Here is a 20,758-nt window from a genome sequence, read left to right as displayed (position 1 = left end):
AAGTCAAGGCTTAGGGGTGGGACTTCAAGTCCCAAGAGGGTGACAGGGGGTGGCGCAACTGTCAAGGGGAGGGGCTACTCTTGTGGCCCTCAACAGCTCACCAAAACTCACTAATCAGCCCTCCAAGCAAAATAATTGCCCCCCCCCGATGTAGATACATATTGACATGAATGTATGTATATGTCAGTATAGGTATAAGGTGATGACTGCAGCCAGAATTCCTAGCCCCAGTTCAGAGATGCTTTTCTGAGGGGCTATGAATACTGGGAGGAAAGCCAAGTTAGTGTACTTTGTCTAAGGGCTTTGTTACACAGAACACTTAGCACAGTAAGCATTACCATGCCACAGTCAAAGTTAGAATGTGTTTGAGCAGTCATGTGCTAATGTTTACTATAAATGTAAGGTGTAACAGGCTCTGGGACCACACCAGAGCCATTTCAAGACTTCAGTGTAATGTCAGTTCAAGACTCCAGTGTGGTTCTGGGACCGATAATTAGCTAATACTCCTCCCTGGAAAAGTCCTACCTTTACTGCAATACAGTCGTATTTAGCAGGTGTTTTATTGCTTGAACACTTGGACCCTTGCATTTTAAGTGCAGTCTAAGTGTAACATGTAACAAGGCCCTAACTTGGCTCATTATTCTTTACCATAGATGCCTTAAACAGATATTTGTATTTTTATATGGTTGAAGACATGTAGCTTTTTCCCTAGTGTGTGTAATATTTTGGATCAGATAAGGAGTACCTGATAGGAAAATGGAAGCCTGGGCAGACATTAAAGTAGGGCACCATAATTTCTTCTGTTTTACATACCACTCAGTGGAAAAAAGCCCTTAAAACAGAATGGGTTAGAAGCAAAGGAAGTGAGAAAAGTTCTCTGTTTTGTGTCCTCTCCATAATCAGTTATTAAGTCATGCTTCATCTCCAGCCCATTTCAAATTCCATGGGAGTTGATGGAAAGACTTCCATTGACTTCACCATGCTTTGGGTGTGGCCTTTTCTTCTTGGTTTTTCAGATTTTCAAAAGGGTTTAGTACTCCCAGTAAAGGGCTTAGTACTTTTGTACTCCCAGTACCCAATCGAGGAGATCAGTATGTGTTGCAATACTTTTGAAGCAGTCACACTGGGGTTAAACACATGGGCTGAGAAAAGACCCAGAGGCTGCTAATGTCCTTTCCATCATTCAAGATAGCACTTAAAAATATTACAGTCACTCACTTAAGGTGAAGAAAATCAAAGTGTGTCAGTGCAGCATGCAGTTAACCAGAGGAAGTCTCCAGAGTGGAGAAGTGACTCAGCAAGATTCAAATTAGGATTGGATGTTAGTCTGAATAAGAGCAGTGTACATACCCTGTCCTTTCTGAAAATGTTATGGACTGTCAATCCTTAGACATCAGTGCATTAAATAGCAAACCAACACCTGTGAAGAATTTCCCCCTCTAATATAATATTGTGCATTGTACAGACATTCTATCTTCCATTGCATTATTTTCTATTGGCCCCTTTCTGGGCAAGGATATTTAGACCCCTGTTCAGTTCCACTGTGGCATTTTTTTCGTTCCACCATAAGAACTGGTATAGTCTTATATGCAATATAAATAGGGCAGTATGTGAAGTATGTAGAAAAGGTTCATATACAGAAAGGATCTATATTCATTAAGAGCTTTGCAGCAGTGGATTCTTAATACACTGGAATGAGTTTCAGAGTGAATGATGAGGTTCTCCCTTCTTGTCTTCTACAGCTTCACAACTTCTTCAGTTACCTTATGGACCACTTTACACCAAGAAGCAGTGGAGAAAGTAAGCCTGTATATTCCATATATAGCTATGGAATATAGCTGTATATATAGCTGCCCACTTAGACTGCTCAACATTAAACTTCTGACTGATTAAGGAATGTCCTTAAAACAGGGGTGGGCAAATTATGGCCCACAAGCTGCATCCGGCCCACCAAGCCATTCTGTCCAGCCCATGGGACCCCTAAAAACTTTAGAAAATGTTTATCTGCTCCTGGCTGCCTGTCAAAGATGACAGGAGACAGGGGCAGTAGGACCCAGGGGGAGCCAGTAGCAGGAGACAGGAGCCTAGCCCTTCCCCACTCCCAGCCACTACCTTGCCTTGCTACCCCAGCTCTGCTCCAGCACCATGTGGCTCCCAACTCACACTGCCATGCACATAGACCCCTACACCCATACCCCCTCACACATCCCAGGCACCCTCCCCCCACACACTTTCCCCCACAAACCCTATACCCACCCACACCCCACATATCCACACATACACCCACATGCTCCCTCACCCCACACCCACATCCCCATACCTATCCACCCTCCACAGACACATTCACACCCTCCCCCATCTCCCACATACCCACAGACCCCTACAAATTTATACCACCCCCCACAATATACAAGAGTATTACTTCATTTTAAGCTATTCTATACAATCACCTCTGTGTACACTACAGAAACACATGTAAGCCAGGACAAACATATTTTTTTAATCATATTAATTAACGTTTTAGATGTTCACTTTTTAGAAAATAATTTGGTATTTTTCTGTTTCGGAGATGGCAAAACTCCTTGCTGAAAGGAATACTTTTGGGGGGAAGGGGAAGGACTTCTGGTTGGGGGTTAGGGAGTGGGACTTCCAGACCTAAAATGGTGACCGGGGGGCAGGGCACCTGTCAAGGGGTGGAGCTACCCATGAGGCCCTCGACAGCTTGCCAAAACTCGATAAACGGCCCCCTCCCCAAAATAATTGCCTGCCCCTGCCTTAAAAGAATCCCAAGGACAACCTACCCAGATGTTATCCAGAAGGCCATGCCTACTATAGAAGGCCTTTGCAGTTTGGGGTAGGGAGTCAAACTGCTGCAGCCTTAGGACTCAAAGGGGTAAGTGAAGCAGCTGCAATTCCTTTAGGAGAGGGAAGCGTGAACAAAAATGCCTGCCCATAATGCTTTTATTAGAAAATGGTTTATTGTCTTCAGGGATAGTCACAGTAATAACTATTCCATGATTCTGCAACTGCAAAATTCATTATTAGAGGACTGTGTTCTAGAACTGTGCTTCCTTTAAAAGTATGAAGAAAATCTGCAAAACATGAATTGAGCTGTTTTGCTGAATCTGCAGATAGCTTGAAGCAATAGTGATGAGAGCTGTGAACTCGCCAAATTATCCTGATTATTAACCCCAAATTAACTCTGAATTCTAATATTATCTATATCTGTATTAGCTATTTCACTGTTGATCAACTAAACCAATACATCCCACTAAAGTGCTTCTTATTCCCTGTCAGGTTGCCTCCCTTGCTCACACATCTATCCAAATCTGTCTTCCTGCCTTCCCCTTCCCACAACAAATTCCACATTTGTTCCATGTTCATACTATGCCCAGCACAATGTTATCCTGTTCCCTGAGTAGGGTTTCCAGGTAATATGATAATGCAAAGAGTTATCATGCAATTTTCAATGCAAAATTTGTCCCACAATGAAAAGTGAGGCATAATGTAAAAGAAATTTAATATTGCTTGAGAATAATACATAAATATAAAAAGTGCCATACTGAGTCAGACCATCTATCCCAATATCCTGTCTCCAACAGTGGCAGAAGTGGATGCTATATAGCAGGGGTGGGTAATTATTTGTGGTGGAGGACCACTTAAGGAGTTTTGATGAGCTGTTGTGGGTCCAGGAGAGCAGGGGATACCAGCACGGCAGGGGGAGGGGGTACAATTGATCCTATCTGGCCCAGGCCTGTCTGCCCTGCACCCACTGCCAGAGGTGCCAGACAGAGTCGGTGGCCAGGGCTGGGACCAGGGCAGAGGCCAGAGCCAGGATTGCAGAGCAGTGACAGTGTGGGGCTGGGGCCTGAGGCAGAGCCATAATCCGCTCCCTGCATGTCCCTGCAATGGGCACCGATTCTGCAGGCAGGCATGTGCAAGAAGATTGTGGCTCTGCCCCAGGCCCTGGGGCCCAGCCCCACACTTACAGTGCTTACACTTACTGCCAGGCAGGGCCAAGGGTCCTGCTGTGCGCCAGACAGAATCCCTTGCCAGGCTAGATCTGGCCCACAGGCCATTTCTGGCCCACCCTTGCTATATAGGGAGAGCATAAAACTCGGTATCTGTAGAGTGATCTGTCTCCTACTCATTACTCTCCCTGGCATCCACCATTTTTTGGGTTAAAGATGCCAGATAAAATATCTCCAACCATTCTGTTCCAAAAGAGAAGTGCTGTATTATTGTTGCGTGATTCATTATCGTATGCAATTCAGGAAGATTCAGATTTTTCAAGAATACAAAAATTGTCACGTGGCTTCACCAAAATCTGTAGGGAATACTTGGCCTTGCAATTCTGTTTGCCATGGTGAGTACTGAGCCTTGCCCACACCTCATCATTTCCCAGGCCTTCTACTGCCTAATGCAGAATCAAGGCATCAACCACTCCACTGGCACTTTCACAAAAGGTCTTTCTTAATTAGCTTCCCTCTCCCAAGGCCAAGTGATCTTTAGGAAGTTATTGAAATGACCCATTAGTCCTAATTAACATTCTCTGGTTTTACCTCACCTAGGGGACTTCATTAGCCGCATGTTCACAGAGGAAGAAAATTACAAAGAGTCGGAGCTGGAAAAGTTCTGCGACTATGACTCTGTTGAAGTGCCGGATTTCTACACTGGACCCCATCTTTCCTTCCCACTCCTACCTGATCATGCTGCTGCCTTGCTGGAAGCATTCAAACAGAAACAAGTAAGTAGGCCAAAACAAACCATCCGTCTTTGGCAGGAAGATTCCAAGAGAAGATCTACCGCGCCTGTTCTAAACACACGATCAGGAGCTTGTCACGGGGATATTTTTTCAGGTCATTGACCATTTTGTTCCATCTGTTCACAGCTTCCACCCGTGATTATTGTGAAGGCTATTGACCAAATTCTTGGCTACTGTAAATACAGGCATGGTTCATGGAAACGTAATGTTGCTGCACACGCAGAGAATTTGGGCCCATGTGTGGCAGACCACTTGGCATGCCTGCCGCTTTCAGGAGTCAGGCAAACTGCAGAGCAGCTGGGGTCAGGCCTAAGCAGGGAGTCAGCAGACCGAGGGGCTAGCAGGTGAGGCTGATCAGGAGGGCCAGATGACTGTAGAGAGAGTGCCTGACTGGTGGAGGGCTGGGCTGAGAAAGGGCATAAACCCAGACCCTGAAAGCAAGAGGGTAGTAACATCTGGGAAGCTGGATGAGCAACACCACCCAGCCAGAAGACTGCAGCTCCTGAAGGCCATCTGAAACATGCAGGGGTTTTAAGTAACGACTATGGGGAGAAGGAAGTTCCTGAGGACCCAGGTAGGGTCCACAGCCCTGGAGTGGGCTGAGTGGTGGGGGTACTGGGTGAGAGACCATAGGAGCCCTGGGGGAAAAGGGGCTGTCTGCATAGAGACCCAGAGAGGCTGGACCACCTGGGAGAAAGAGGGCTGAGTGCACAGAGGCCTAAAGAAGCCAGGCCAGCACAGGGAGAAGGGCTGAGGGTCATCAGGTCTACAAAGTGACCAGGTGGGCCTGGAGGGAGGGCCTGAACAATTGAGATCCAGTTCAAAGCTTGGGTGAACCCAGAGAATAGGGCCAGCCACAGGAGGAGGTCCCGGGAGGGGCCTTGAGAAATGTAAAGAAGACAGGGGCTGAGTGGCATGATCTTAGCAGGGCTTTGAACCTTGTAGAGAAAAGAAGAGACTTGCATGAAGGGACCTGAGAGGGTGGACCCATGGAAAGGAGGAGGCTGACAGCCAGTACACTGAATCTGAGGACCTCGACTGGCCCATGCTGGGGCCAAGGCAGAGGAGGGGCTAAAGGGTACAAACTGGGGCCAGAGCTGTGAAGGGCCTGGCCACTCAACTAGCCTGTTAGCAGGGTCAGGGCCTTGAGGAGGCCAGTGGTCTCTGTGGAGAGGGACCACAGCTGAGAGCTGGTGGTCAGAGTAATATAGCTTAGATGACAATGGCTGATTCAGCTGTCTGAGGAAGAGGACTCAGAGACAAGCGGTCTGAGTGTGGATTAGGGATAGAGGTGAAGATGTGGGATGCAGGTAGGGCCAGAGGACTCACCAGCCCCAAGGAGGTGCAGAACCTCTAGGGGAAGAGGATGGGGAGATCAGGTAGGTCTGATATTGGTCCTAGGTAAGACCAAAAGTGGGTAAGACCTAAATCTGCACCCTACTGGAGGTGGTTTTTGTGGTGGAGCTGCTTATGGAGGGGCAGCCTCCATGAAATGCCATGCCTGCAGCCCTCCAGGAAGAGGCAAGGGTGGGGTGCTGGAAAGCCTTAGCCCCCACTGCCTTGTGGGTTACCATGGAGGAGCACACCCCAAAAGAAAAGCACTGGATAAGGAAGACCATCCGGACCACACAGGGTCCAGAAGATTCAGGGAGAAAAGACTGAGAGGCTTGAGCTAGAGCGCAGCCCGGGAAGGGGCCAGGGACAGCCCAGTGAAGGTCCTGAGTTAGAGGGCATCCCAGTGAGGGGCTGGAGTGTAGAGCGTGGGCCAGTGAGGGGCCAGAGCTAGACATGAAGAGTAAGATGCCATCTGCGAGGCATGGGACATGGTGTAGGGGAGGTACGTGGCTGTGTAATTGGCCCTGAAGACCATGACCACAAGGTGGGTGGTCAGTACAGTAAGATCAGGGCAGTCTTCTGCAGTCTACATATTCTTATTAACAGCAAGACAAGGTGGGTGAGTGTGGGGTGGACTGTCCCTACAATAGGGCAGCATGAAGAATTTTTTTTGGGGGGTGCTTTGATACCACCCTGTTACACCATGTACAGGTGCCTATGGCTTAGAAGCCTTGTGTCACTAGGAAAGTCTTTTTTAAGAATATCTGCACAGAGAAATCCATCCTGTTTGTCTGGAAGACAGTGGCAGGTTCCATGGAACGTGTGTTAAATATGACTGATGACAGGAGACTGCAAAGAAATACATACCAGTACTTGTTTGTAGCTCTTGTTGAAAAAGATGATACAAGTAGGACAGATACCAACAGCTGATTAATATGTGAAGCTGGCAACAAAATCCGCTAACAGAACATTTTTCAATCAGGACATGCTGCTTCATTAAAATTAGAGCTTTTCAAGGGAACACGTTGAGTTTGGACTAATTTGGGGGGGGGCAGGAATCAAAATAATTGATGCATCAACCTTCTGTTTTGGTTATTTTGTGAGTGCAAGGTCTTCCTAGAGACAGCTGAATGGCTGTTCAGAGTTTACACTGTGCTCTGACTTCCCACTCTAATTCCCTTCATTTCTCCTAGTAGCAGCTGCACGCTCACTATGTCTTAAAGCTCCTACATGAAACCAGAAAGCACCTCAAACAGCTGCCAAACATCAATCACGTCTCCACTTGCTATAGCGAGGAGGTCACTGTATGCGGTGAGTATGGGTAGAAAAAGACTCCTCAAGCAGTTATAAGTTTCAGCTAGCTTGGGTGCTTTTTTTATTGTAGGTAAATTTCTCCCCTCCTCTGTGATACACATGTAAGCCCTCTGAAATAAATGGCACTATGTCGCTGTACCAAAGGCGATCTAGCTTGGGCCCATGTATTGTGGTACTGCTGTGTCCGTCTCTAAAGGGGAATGTTATGGTGGTCATCAGAGTTTACCTGCTATATTCAAGTTACTACCAAATCAAACTCAAACGATGGAAAGTCTCATTCTCCATCCTGTTCCAAGCTTGATTTTGCTCAAAAATACAGGAGGGGTTAGTATCTGTATTCTCCCTGTTCTACAGCTATATAATGTCAGTTCAGTCCCTGGTGTTATAAGATAGAAATACTTCTGATGCCAACAGCTTACATATTGGGGTAAATGGAACTACTGATTTAAAGAGGAGTCATTTTACAGAAGGGGATGTTAAATGGTTATTCATGTTTGAAAAAAATGACATGAAAGGCACTGCTTTGTATTAAATGGTAGTAAGGGGAAAAGCACATTTGACTTATATGCCTCTTCTCGTCTGTTAGGAGACTTACATGGGCAGCTGGATGATTTATTTCTGATATTTTATAAGGTATGTATGCTCTATGCTAACTTACACTGGCCCAGTCCATCCCTATTTATACATCTGAGCAGTTCTTTTGGCTGTAACAAAGTATTTTGCAGGGCCAGACCTTAAAAGTGTAATTCTCCACTTGAGCTTGGTTAGCAATAAATGGTAGATTATACCCTTGTTTTTGGAAAATCTGATGTTAGATGCTACTGTTATCAGAGTCCATCTTTCCAGAGTGCCACTTGAACATTTGTTTTAAGGAATAAATATGAAACCAGCTTTGCCGGTCATTGATTTTTCACTTACTGAGCTGACATAGCCATGTTTGTCAAATGAGAGGAGATTAAAAGAATAAATATTGTGCAAGATCTAAAGCCCTTAGGTGATTTAAACTGGTGTAGAAACCAATGGAACTGAAGTAATTTGCACCACCGCAGAGTGTGGTCCACAGTGTGATTAGGTAGGTTATTCTTGTCTTATCCTTCTGGGGACTGTTTTATTCTGGGTGAAATCTTAGTCTTATTGAAGTCAGTGGGGATAGGATTTCACCATCTGTGGAGCACTCTGCCAGGATAGCAGTCAAGTTTCTAATCCATGATGTATTTTATAAAAAGCTATAAATCAGGATGGCTGGAACCTAGATAGATGTAAGAGTTATAGGGGAAATATGGTCCTTTCTTCCTGTAGAAGTTGACTGTATTTCTTGTTTTGTAGAACGGTCTTCCTTCTCCAGAGAAGTCCTACGTGTTCAATGGGGACTTTGTGGACAGAGGCAAAAACTCCATTGAGATCCTAATCATTCTCTTTGCCTTCCTTTTGGTTTACCCAAAGGAAGTTCATCTAAATCGAGGAAACCATGAAGATCACATGGTCAACTTACGGTATGGGCTCAGAATGCATGAGTAATTGAAATGCAAAGTTGTTGCACCTAACAGGCACTCTTTAAAACCATCTTTTGTGTTTGCTTTTAGCTATGGTTTTACCAAGGAAGTCATGCAAAAATATAAGGTAAGCTGGCCTCACAGATCATCTCCTCCCTAACATGCTGTGGAGTGCTGGCACTTCACTTTCTTCTTTTGACCCCCATCTCTCCAGGGGCATGGAAAGAAAATCCTGAAGATGATACAGAATGTCTTTTGTTGGCTTCCGCTGGCTACCTTAATTGATCATAAAGTCCTCATCCTGCATGGTGGGGTGTCTGACACAACTGACCTGGACCTACTTGAAAATATTGAAAGGCACAAGGTATGTTTACTTTGTAGACCCACTAAAATATAAAGGTACTGCCAATCATCTATTGTGGTCTCCTGGCTGGAGGATAAAAACATAGAGAGTGGCTTCAGATAGGCTGGACTCAACTGTGTGTGTACACCTGAGATGAGGAGGAGGAGGATGGAATAGCATCCAAGTTCCTTTAAAATGTAAGGCTCATGGTGTCTCTCTTAAGCAGCAATAGATTTAACAGATTTCATAGATGTTAGGGCTGAAAGGGACTTCAGAAGATCGAGTTCAGCCCTCTGGCCTAGGGGCAGGAAGTCCGGTGGGGTCATAGGATCCCAGCAACATAAGCATCCAAACGTTTCTTCAAAGCTTCCAGAGCAGGTGCTTTCACCACCTCTGGGGGGAGTCTGTTCCAGGCCTTCGGGGCTCAGACAGTAAAGAAGTTTTTCCTTATGTCCATCCTGAAACGGTCTTGGAGGATTTTGTGACCGCTGGACCTTGTCATCCCTTGGGGCGCTCTGGTGAACAGGCATTCCCCCAGATCCTGATGCACACCCCTTATATACTTATAGGCTGCCACCAGGTCACCCCCGATCCTGAGCTTTTCCAGGCTGAAGGGTCCCATGTCTCTCAGCCTCTCTTGCCCTCTGATCACGTGCATGGCTCTCCTCTAGAATCTCTCAAGTTTCTCAACATCCTTCTCGAATCATGGAGCCCAGAATTGAATGCAGTACTCCAGTTGTGGCCTCACCAATGCCGAGTACAACAGGAGGATGACATCCCGAGATTTGCTTGAGAAGCATCTATAGATGCAAGCCAAAGTTTTGTTCACTTTACCAGCTGCAACATCACATTGGTAGCTTATGTTCATCTTGTGGTCAGTCATGACCCCCAAGTCCCTTTCAGCCGTGGTGCTAGTGAGCGTAGCACTGCTAAGCCTATAAGCATGCTGCAAGTTTCTTTTCCTGAGGTGGAGTACCTTACATTTTTCCATATTGAATGTCATCAGGTTTTTATTCGCTCACTTTCTAAGCCTATCCAGGTCAGCCTGGATCACCAGCTTATCCTCAGGTGTGGACACTCTACCCTAAAGTTTGGTGTTGTCAGCAAACTTGGCCAGTCCACTTCTGACACCAGTGTCCACATCATTAATAAAGACGTTAAAGAGTACAGGTCCAAGGATGGAGATCATGGCACACTTAAATAGATTTGCTGATATAGGTTCTGTGATGCGGAGGGAACATATAATCCATGCTAAGAAGACTCTGTTCCCTTGGTCATAGATTGTTTCTCCCAGTAGCACCAGTATCTAAACTCTGGTTTGTGCCTGCTTTTCAAGCACTGGCATGTGACTCAGGGGATTTAGGTTCTTTTCTGAGTTCTGCCTGAGATATCCAGGGTGATCTTGGGCAAGCCACTTACTCATTCCTACTCCCCTCTTACACAGGGGTGTTGGGAAGATCCCTTTCCTTCAGAGTGTTGCTGCCTGGATAGCATTCACATAGTCTCTTACCCAATTGCCCCAAACCCTGCCTCTGTGGGGAATTAAATCTCTTTTGAGATTATACATGCTCTGGCTCCCTTCCATTACCTACTACACCTTCATCCCTTGACCCCACAATATCAGTTCCCTTCAGCTGGTGGCCCTTGCAGCCAAGTCTGTTTCTAAGTGTTCATAAATGAATTCAGTATGTGACCACTTCCTAGTCAGTTCAGGATTTTACCTCCATATCATCTATCTTTTCAGGAGGGATGTACCTCTGTCATCTTCTAGTGAGAGAACTGGGGCTCAGAGAGGTGAAGTGACTTGCCCAAGGCCAGCAAGCAGTCATTAGTAGAACGGGGAATAAAACCCAAGTCTCCCAGGTCTTAGTCCACAGCCCTGTCCTTCCTATTCTGCATCATCCTCTATATACAGGACCCCACACTTGCTAGGAGTACACTAATAAGTTAGGATAATTAAACCACTTTTAACAGAGGAGAAATCCAGGTGAGAAGAGTTAAGTTACTTGAATGACCCCACAAAGAGTGTTAGTACTGGGGTTAACATGACAGCTTGGTGGTACAAAGCAGGAAAGAGGCTCCCAGCTCACCACCTTGTGAATTCACCCATTTCTCTTCTTCCAGTTTGTTTCCGTGTTAAGGGGGAAAAAGAAGAAAAAGCCTAGATTAATAGACTGGAGAGACATAAATGGAGACAGTATCAATTCTTCACTGACCAGCCTAAGCTCTTCCTCAGCCATGGCTCCCAGCATGACCGACAGGATGGAGTTCTCTAAATGGGTCCGAAAGACAGTTCAAGAGCAGCTGGAGAAATGCCGCAAGCTGTTGGAGATTGAGTCAGATTCTGAGGATGATGATATCACCTGTGCCACCTCTGTCGCCATGTCCAAGACAGAATCTGAATTATCTGAATCATGGCAGACAATCCAGGAAGAGTGGAAGCAGGTGAGATGTTTGAGACTGCTAAAGCACTGTAGATCCTCTCCTAAAGCAGTTTCATCCCTTGTCCTTGTGAGGAGCATCGGCTGAAAATGGGCTGTTATCCATGGTCCTTCCAACGGAGGGGCTGTCCTTGTCCTGCAAGCTCTACTTCAAAGGAGCAAATTGTGAACCTACTGCTTCCTACCTCTTGTCCTGTGCTGTCAGTTGTATCTGGGTAGCACACCATCAGATTATAATTTCTTGCTTCCTGGTTGGGCAAAAGATGTCATTGTGGCTGGACAAAAGATGGTGACCATGATGATGGGAAGAGATCCTAGTTTTCCATGAGAAAAAAACAAAAACAATCTCTGCTTGAAAAAAACCACAAAAGTCCACGTTTTTCCGAGACCTACTAAAAATGCAGCAGCATCCTGCAGTGAGTGGAGTCATTGCTGCTTTTATTTTTGCCACAGTTTTTGCCTCTCAGCCAATCAATGGCATCACCACCACCTCCTCTGGTTGGCTGAGGGGCAAAAACTGAGGCAAAAATAAGAAAGACCAGAAATAGTGTCACTTGCCACGGGACACCACCATGCTTTCTGTAGGTTGTAGAAAAATGTGGATTCCACGTTTTTCCATTGTTTTCTGCGGCGGACAGAAAACTAGGATCTCTGGTGATAGGTTCCATGGAATATGTGTTAAATACAGTGAATACTTGGAGATAACGGAGGACACAAAAGAACAGATTCTTAGTCATAGCTTGGGACCTACTGAATTCATGGTGGAAGTGGGGTGCACGGTGGCTCCTTTAATCTTACAGGTTTCCCCCCCCTCCCTCCAGTACTTGGTGGAGGGGCCCTGCTTGCAGCTTGCTCCTGATTAGCAGGGAGGCAAAAACTATGGTTTTAAATACAGTGCTGTTTTTGCTTTCCGGCACTGATTGGTTGTGGGTCCCCAGACAGCCCTGCTGTTTGCTGCTGACCAGTGGGAAGGCAAGAACAGCGCCTGCGTGCCATGTTTAAAACCATGATTTTAGCTTCCCTGCTGATCAGGAGGGAATGGTGGTGAACTCGTCTAATCAGCAGCTGTGGGGGAGGCAAGGGGCAAGGTGGGCATGGGGGACCGTGCAAGATTAAAGGAGGTGCTGTGCACTCAACTTCTGCTGTGGATTCTGTAGGTCCCTATTCGTAGCACTTGTTGAAAAAGATGATCAAGCCAGGGCAGGTATCAACAGAATAAAAATTTGCCAACAGAACGTTTTTCTATCAGGAAATGCTGTTTTGTCTTGTCAAAGAATTAGTGCTTTCCATCGGGACACGCTGAATTTGGATTGAACTTTATTTGGGGGAGAGCAAAGGGGAAAGAGGGGAAATCAAAGCAGTTGATCTGCCATCCTTCTGTTTTGATTATTTTGTCATTGTCATTGAAACATTCCAACAATTTTGACACCCGCCTTGCTCCATACTAAAAGCCTGGGGCTGTGGAGAATTAAGCCCATGGCCCCTGTGGACACCACAGGCTGAGATGTATGCGTGCATCGCTATTTTGCAATAAGGGAGCATGGGGGGGAGAGAGGTGGTATCAGTGTTTCTCCCTGAGATCTGTCAGAACAGCTACAATCTGACTCTCTACTTGTCAGAACCAAAAAAGGAGCATTAATATTCCTTTGCCAATATCTGTGCCAATAACTTAGTTGCTTTCCCAGAGGTGTGGGAGAAAAAAGATCTAAAATGTCAAGTGGAGGAAGGACATTTGGTACCTGAAACTTGTCTATAGCTTTCCAAACTGTACAGCTGGTCCAAAAATCTATATCTTTAAAATTTTAAGTCATTGTGACCTGATCACTTAAAATGTCTTTACTACAATAATCTAAAATGTCTGTTTGGCATCATGCCTGAATGTTGTTTGTATCTTGACAGAAGACTGCACTAAGTAGAACTAGCGGGGGAAATCACAGTTCTGAAAATCTCTTCCCTCCTTTTAAAACACTCCAGCTGGTTTACTTGCAAGCCTCTCCCATGACCTACAAATGCAGCCTGCTAATCGCCTCATAATAGGAACTTTCATCCAAATGTCCCGAAGTGTTGCATGCTTTATCAGTATAAAGCTGTAGGGGTCAAGGTCAAAGAGATGAAACTTTCAGCTCTAATCCAAATGAATGACCAAGTCAGCTTTCCTGTTACCGCATGGTGCTCAGTGCTCCAGACAGTTTAATGCTAAGCCCAGTCAGGGCACCAGTATTTCTCAAGAGGTCTTGTTCTAGGATATGAATCTCCTGCTGGCCTGGGACAGGAAAGTCCAAATAGGGCTGAGCTGAGAGAGCAATGGGAAGAAGACTCTTATTACAACCTGGATTTTTTCCCTTGCTATATTTCTAGCACCACAGACCAACAATATTCTCCTCTCAGCAAAGGCCCAGTCCAGAGATAGTCCTGTCTGTGCAAGTGCATGCAGCCAGAAGCAGATCCAGAAATGGGGCAAAGGAGAGGGTGCTTCCCATCACCCAACTTTGGCTGTCATGCATGCTCAGCGAGCTCTGAGCTCACTGCCCCAGCAGTGCAGGCTCCTGCCAAAGCTCCTTTGATCAGTGAGTGCTGAGCTCACCATCTGATCAAAGTGGGGTCTGACCAGAGCCCCTGCTTGCACTTGGCTCTGGAGCCAAGGGGATAAACACTGCTGCTTCTTATCCTTCCCTCACTAGTTTAGCAGTAGGGGAAAGGAGGGCAGGAGTACTGGCAGCAGTGGTCACCCCTGGAGCTTCATGAAAGCAGGGGCTCCAGCCAGGACCTTAGGTGCAGCAGAGCCAAAGGGGGATGCAATTGTGCTACCGTGTCTTGAATCTGCCCATGTGAATTATAATACACCCACACTTATACATCATTTAAAGTGCTTGTTTGTTGCTATACCATGGTATTGGAAATAATAATATTCCCCTCTACTCACCATCAGCAATATCTGAATCTCAGATGGTGCAGGGTGCTAACTTTTGGTAACTGCTGCTGCTGCAATGATAGGTACCATGCAGCATTGCTGCACGCATTCAACTAGGAAATCTTTCCAATCTTTTCAGATTATAGATGTATTGTGGAGTGACCCCATGCCTCAGGAGGGTTGCATAGTAAATACAGTCCGCGGAGGTGGTTGCTACTTTGGGCCTGATGTGACAGAGAAGCTTCTGCAAAAGTACAACCTGCAGTTCCTGATCCGCTCCCATGAGTGCAAGCCAGAAGGCTATGAGTTCTGCCACAGTCGAAAGGTAACTGATAAGGCAACAAACAAAAGGGGCAGGGGTGAAGGGGGGCTGGGTGTATTCCCACACTACCATGTTTGGGTTTCCTTGGAAGAGTCTTGAGTGTGTGAATTAGCCTTCAAATGCAGCAAAACTGTGCCAGTGTTGCTTCATTCAAAGTTAAAGTTGGAGGAGTTTTGCTACATTTGAATCATCCTTGACCTCTTCAAACTACAATTAGAGGGTAACAGCTGTTGCCTTTTTGAAATGTTCCTGTTTTGAAGGACCATCTCACCCATACAGAGCTGTGGAGAGAGTCTACCTTGAAGTTACTAATATGTGCTTTCCACCTAAACTAACCTTTTGCTCTGGGAATCTCAGGTTAATTCAACTCCACATTGTTCTGCATCAGGACACCAGGCCTGCATGAAGATCTGGTTCACTTCTATGCATTGAAAAGTGCAGTACTTAGTAAACCCATGCGTATCTCATTACAGTTACATACTAACTCCCATCATAGAACAGATGTTCTGTTCTAAACTAAAGACATGATAGTATTGGGGTTACTAACAACTAAATGTGGGACTCAGCTGTGTCGTCAGATACACAAGTTTGAGTCAGAGTGACTTTAGGGACTTCAGAAGGATTATTCTGAGCTTACACTTTGATTTCTGTCAATAGTATTTTGCCACATGAGACCAGTAAGAAGGCAAAGATGAGAAATGGCATCTGATTCACTGAGTTTTTTCCTTTTCAGAGATACCACTAGAGTTTCCTTTTTCCCAATATACATTGCACTAGATTCACTGCCCCTTGAATCCAGCTCTGATTGGTTTATATGTCTTATGTACATGTATCTTATGGACAGCCTATAAATGCCTGATTTCTGTTTCATGAGGTTTTTTGTTTGTTTTTTGGTTTAGGTACTGACCATATTTTCAGCTTCAAACTATTACGAGATTGGCAGTAACCGAGGCGCCTATGTCAAACTGGGGCCAGACCTGGTCCCTCATTTTGTGCAGTATCAAGCTAGCAAGATAGCCCATACACTAAGCATGAGACAAAGGCAAGTTTTGCTGGTACTTTTCTATTGTAGATTAGAGAGGAGTCCTACCCAAAACATCAGATATGAAAACTTCTAGATAGTCTGGCTTGAAGGCTGTACTTCACATATTAAGTCAAGACTGGATTCCTTTCATCAAAGATATGGTGTAGATCATGGGTGCTCAACCCCCAGCCCATGGTCCAGATTTGGCCCCTGGTTTTGTTGAATCTGGCATGCAAGCCTCCCCAAGGATCTGGAAATTTGCTGGTGGGAAATAGTGGCACTGCTCCCCCAAGGCCAAATTTGCAGACCTGTGGAGAGCCCCAGGCTCTGGGTGCTAGATCAGGTGCCTGCTCCTGGTATACAGGGCTGACACTGGGCTCCAAGGCCTGATCCTGCCATGCTGAGGCAGCACCAGGTGTGTGGGGATGGGAGGTGGCAGCATTGAGCCCCAGGGCCCAATCCCAGTGCAAAGGGCATGATCTGGTCCATGGACCAGTCCTGTGCCAGTCATCTGACCTGTGGGGACAAAAGCTTGAGCACCTCTGGTGTAGCTTAAAGAGCAGTTGTTGACTTCATGCAGAAGTTACTAAGTGAGAAGCTTTGACCTATGGCACTAGATGATCATAATGGTTCCTTCTGACTTTACACTCTGGGCCCATTTCTAGCTTTCCTTTCTCAGTGTTCCTTTAATCTGCTCTGGCAGTTTGACCCGATCACTTAAGAAACTAAAGACCGGTATATGCTGAGTGCTTGCAAGCCACCTGATATTTAGGAAACCTGAATTAGTTTCTAGTCCCACATGTGCCAGACACAAATGTTCCTGCTTTTGTCATTGCACGCTGTCTCTCACCAAGATTACCTGGTGGGTTATCACATATAATTGAATGTGGTTTTATTCCTTTGCAAGAAATGGACTCTGCTCTCATGGAGAGGTGTGTATGTCCATGCAGAGAAACAGCTAGGGGTAGAGTCCCTCTTCTGTCTCTATGACAAGGCTTTAAATGCTTCTCTCCTTTGCTGTTTCTAGAATCAGTAGAGTGGAGGAGTCAGCCTTTCGAGCTCTGCGAGAAAAGCTTTTTGCTCACACATCTAATCTGATCAATGCATTCAAAGCTTATGATAAGGATGACACCGGTAAGTCTAAATAAAGAGACTCATATGAACTCATTGATGGAAACTCAACAGATTTGTAACAAGACAGACTGTGTTTGGGATCTGCCAGCCCTGTGTTGGCAATGAATTGAAAGGGGCATGAGGGAAGACTGGGAAAACTTTGGCCACCTCTAAGCTGTGCTATTAGCATGCTATAATCCAAAGTGTTGCTAGACAAGCCAGCCTAACTTTGGTACCCAGAAAGATATCAGGAAAAAAAATCAGTCAATTTGTGAAAATGCTAAGATGATGAGGTTGATTTGGGAAGAAGAAATTTATGTCAGATCAAATTTATTTCCACCTTTAACAGGCTATTTGGTCTAGTGGGTAGGGATAAACCAATAGGAGTGCTATATTCATAGATTCATAGATTATAGAGTTGGAAGGAACCCAATGGATCATCATGTCCAACCTCCTGCCCCTGGCAGGAAAGAGGACCGAGGTCAGATGACCCCAGCCAGGAGATTGTCAAACCTCCTCTTGAAGACCTCCAAATTAGGTGACAGCACCACCTCTCTTGGAAGCCCACTCCAGACTCTGGCCACCCTTACAGTAAAAAAATCTTCCTAATGTTGAACCTAAATCTACTCTCCACCAATTTGCACCCATTATTCCTAGTTTCTCCCTGGGGCGCTCAGGTAAACAGCACATCCCCAATTCCCTGCTGCCCTCCCCTGATAAATTTATAGGTGGCCACAAGGTCACCGCTCAGCCATCTTTTGTATAAGCTGAAGAGATCCAGATCTCTCAACCTCTCCTCGTAGGGTCTTCACGGAGACCACTAATCATGCATGTGGTCTTCCTCTGAACCCTTTCCAGATCGTCTGTGTCCCTCTTGAAGTGCAATGCCCAAAATTGGACACAGTACTCCAACTGAGGCCTGACTAATGCTGGATAGAGGGGGAGCATCACCGCGCTCCATCTGTTGGTCATGCATCTGCTAATACACAACAAGGTGCGACTGGCTTTGTCGATGGTCTCGTTGCACTGCCGGCTCATGTTCATCTTGGAGTCAGCCATGGCTCCAAGATCTCTCTCAGCCTCTGAGCTGCTGAGGAGGACATCCCCCAACCTGTAGGTGTGCTGGGGATTCCTCCTTCCTAGGTGAAGTACCTTGCATTTATCTTTGTTGAATTGCATCCTGGTACGTTCTGCCCATTGATCTAACCTGTCCAGGTCGGCCTGTAACTCTCCCTAACCTCCAGTGTATTAACTTTGCCCCATAATTTGGTATCATCCACAAACTTGGAGAGGGTGCTCACCACACCCTCATCCAAATTGCTGATGAAGATATTAAATAATACTGGCCCAAGAACTGAACCCTGGGGGACCCCACTGCCCACCTCCTTCCAGGTTGAAAATGACCCGTCCACCACCACTCTCTGGGTGCGGTCACTAAGCCAGTTGGCCACCCACCTGACTGTGTAGGCATCCACTCCACAGCTTGCTAGCTTCCCTAGGAGAATAGGATGCGAAACTGTGTCAAAGGCCTTCCTAAAATCCAGGTAGATGACATCAGCCTCCGCTCCTGTGTCAAGGCAGTGTGTGACCTAGTCATAAAAGGCTATAAGGTTTGTCAGGCAGGATCTACCTGTGATGAACCCGTGCTGGTTTCCTTTCAGCATCGCTTCCCGTGCTACGCTTTCACAAATACACTCTTTGATGATTTTTTCTAGTATTTTCCAAGAGATAGAGGTAAGACTGGCTGAACTAAAGTTACCCGGCTCCTCCCTTCTCCCCTTCTTAAAAATGGGCACCACATTGGCCTTTTTCCAGTCCTCAGGGACGTGGCTAGAGCACTATGAGTACTTGAACAGCCATGCCAGCAGCTCAGCAATGACACTGGCCAATTCCTTCAGCGCCTGTGGATGGAGGTCATCCAGGCCAGCTGATTTGTACCCATCCAGCCCTTCCAAGTGCTTTTTAACTAAGTCAGCACTAACCTTTGGCGGTCTGGTGCCTTTTGGACAGCTGTTTATGCTCAAGGTGGGGAAAGTGTCTTGGTCAGTATTAAGGAATACTGAAGCAAAGAACTCACTGAAGAGCTCTGCCTTTTGTCTGCATCAACCACCAACTGTCCTGATTTGTCCTGCAGGGGCCCTATGCTACTCTGCACCTTGTTTTTGCTCGCTGTGCATATGGAGAAGGACTTTTTATTGTCCTTGATTGTTGTAGCCAGCCTAAGCTCCAGTCCTGCCTTGGCCTGCCTGACTCCCTGCAATAGCGTGCCAGGGTGGTATATGCCTCCTTGGTGGCTACCCCCTGCTTCCACTGCCTATAAATCTCTTTCTTTGCCCCCAATCTTTCCTGAAGCTCCCTGTTCAGCCAAGGACGGGGTGGGGGGTGGTTATCCTCTTAGCTCCTTTCCTGTGTAAGGGGATAGACTCCTTTTTTATGTCAAGGATCACTCCCTTGAGAAACATCAAACCCTCTTGGACCCCACTTAGCCTAATGCTCTTGAGTTTGGCCAGCTCACTAACTAGGTTCCTAAGTTTAGTAAAGTTGGCCCTTCTGAAGTCTAAAACTCTGGGATCACTGGATATTTTTGTCACCCTTCACTGGATAGTGAACTCTACTGAGTGGTGGTCACTATCACCCAGGTTACTGTGTACCCACAGGTCCCCCATGAGATCATCCCCTGTTGCTAGGACCAGGTCTAGCAGGGCGCTACCCCTGCTGGGACAGGACACCACCTGGGTTAGGTGGAGGTCCTGCACACAGTGTAAGAACCTCCATGAGTGGCTTGTTTTGGCCGCCTGTTCCTCCCAGCTGATATCCAGGTAATTTAGGTTCCCCATGACCACGGCCTCCCTCGCCTGTATGGCATCTGAAAGCTGCTCGGAGAATACCTCGTTTAGCTCATCATCCTGGTGAGGAGGTCTGTAGTAGACCCCCACTACCAAGTCATTCTCTCCTGCCCCCACCCCCCCCGATCCTGACCCACAATGTCTCGGTATTCCTCTCCTCCACTTCTGCCTTGATGACAGAAGATATGTAGTGCTCCTTCACATAGAAAGCTACACCCCTGCCTTTTCTCCCCACTCTGTCTCATCTATACAACCTGTACCCCTCAATGCCTACCACCCAGTCGTGCGTAGAATCCCACCATGTTTCAGTTAAGCTAGCAAGCAGAAATGTGAATTCCTCCTCCTTGTTCCCCATACTCCTGCCATTTGTGTAAAGATATTTTAGCCCCCCAGTGGGTGCTCTTGGTGTCCTTGATGGCGCATGTTCCCCTTAGTGCTAACCTGGTTAGGTCCAGTACCTTGTCTGTGGCTTTCCAACCCTGGGTTCACATCAACCACCGGTTCCCCATCCCCTGTCAAGCCTAGTTTAAAGCTCTTCGGAGGAGATCAGCCACCTGCAAGAGAACAGATGCTTACCTCTAGGAGATAGATATTGGTTTTAGGTAGGCCTTTTCACTTAGTCACATTTAACATTCTTATAAGTCAAGATGGGGAAATAGGGTCTAGATGAATGTATTCTAAAATAGGTACACAACTGGTTGAAAACTGCAGTAAGAGTACTTATTAAGAGTTCACTGTCAAACTGGTAGGACAGTTAAGTGAGGTCCTAGTGGGGTCTATCTTTGATTTGTTTTCCCATCCAAATATTCATTGTCACCTTGGGTTATGGATTGGAGTACACTTAAACAATG

At 46.2% G+C, this 20,758-nt stretch overlaps 1 protein-coding gene across 1 annotated transcript in view; it reads left to right on the top strand.

Moving 5' to 3' along the window:
• Window positions 1–20,758, top strand: part of PPEF2 (protein phosphatase with EF-hand domain 2) — a 49,816-nt gene that overhangs the window by 20,885 nt on the left and 8,173 nt on the right. The window contains exons 5-15 of the mRNA XM_019534253.1: window positions 1,743–1,800; window positions 4,572–4,747; window positions 7,297–7,411; window positions 8,001–8,047; window positions 8,741–8,907; window positions 8,998–9,034; window positions 9,122–9,271; window positions 11,375–11,695; window positions 14,742–14,927; window positions 15,824–15,966; window positions 16,976–17,082. Of these exons, the coding sequence (XP_019389798.1) occupies window positions 1,743–1,800; window positions 4,572–4,747; window positions 7,297–7,411; window positions 8,001–8,047; window positions 8,741–8,907; window positions 8,998–9,034; window positions 9,122–9,271; window positions 11,375–11,695; window positions 14,742–14,927; window positions 15,824–15,966; window positions 16,976–17,082 (1,507 nt within the window). The remainder of the gene's footprint in view (window positions 1–1,742; window positions 1,801–4,571; window positions 4,748–7,296; window positions 7,412–8,000; window positions 8,048–8,740; window positions 8,908–8,997; window positions 9,035–9,121; window positions 9,272–11,374; window positions 11,696–14,741; window positions 14,928–15,823; window positions 15,967–16,975; window positions 17,083–20,758) is intronic.

This window comes from Crocodylus porosus, unplaced genomic scaffold (assembly GCF_001723895.1).
Source record: "Crocodylus porosus isolate Cpor-Errol unplaced genomic scaffold, CroPor_comp1, whole genome shotgun sequence".
Classification (NCBI taxonomy): domain Eukaryota; kingdom Metazoa; phylum Chordata; order Crocodylia; family Crocodylidae; genus Crocodylus; species Crocodylus porosus.
The sequence above is the reverse complement of the archived record's forward strand: the minus strand, read 5'-3'. Positions and strand labels throughout refer to the sequence as shown.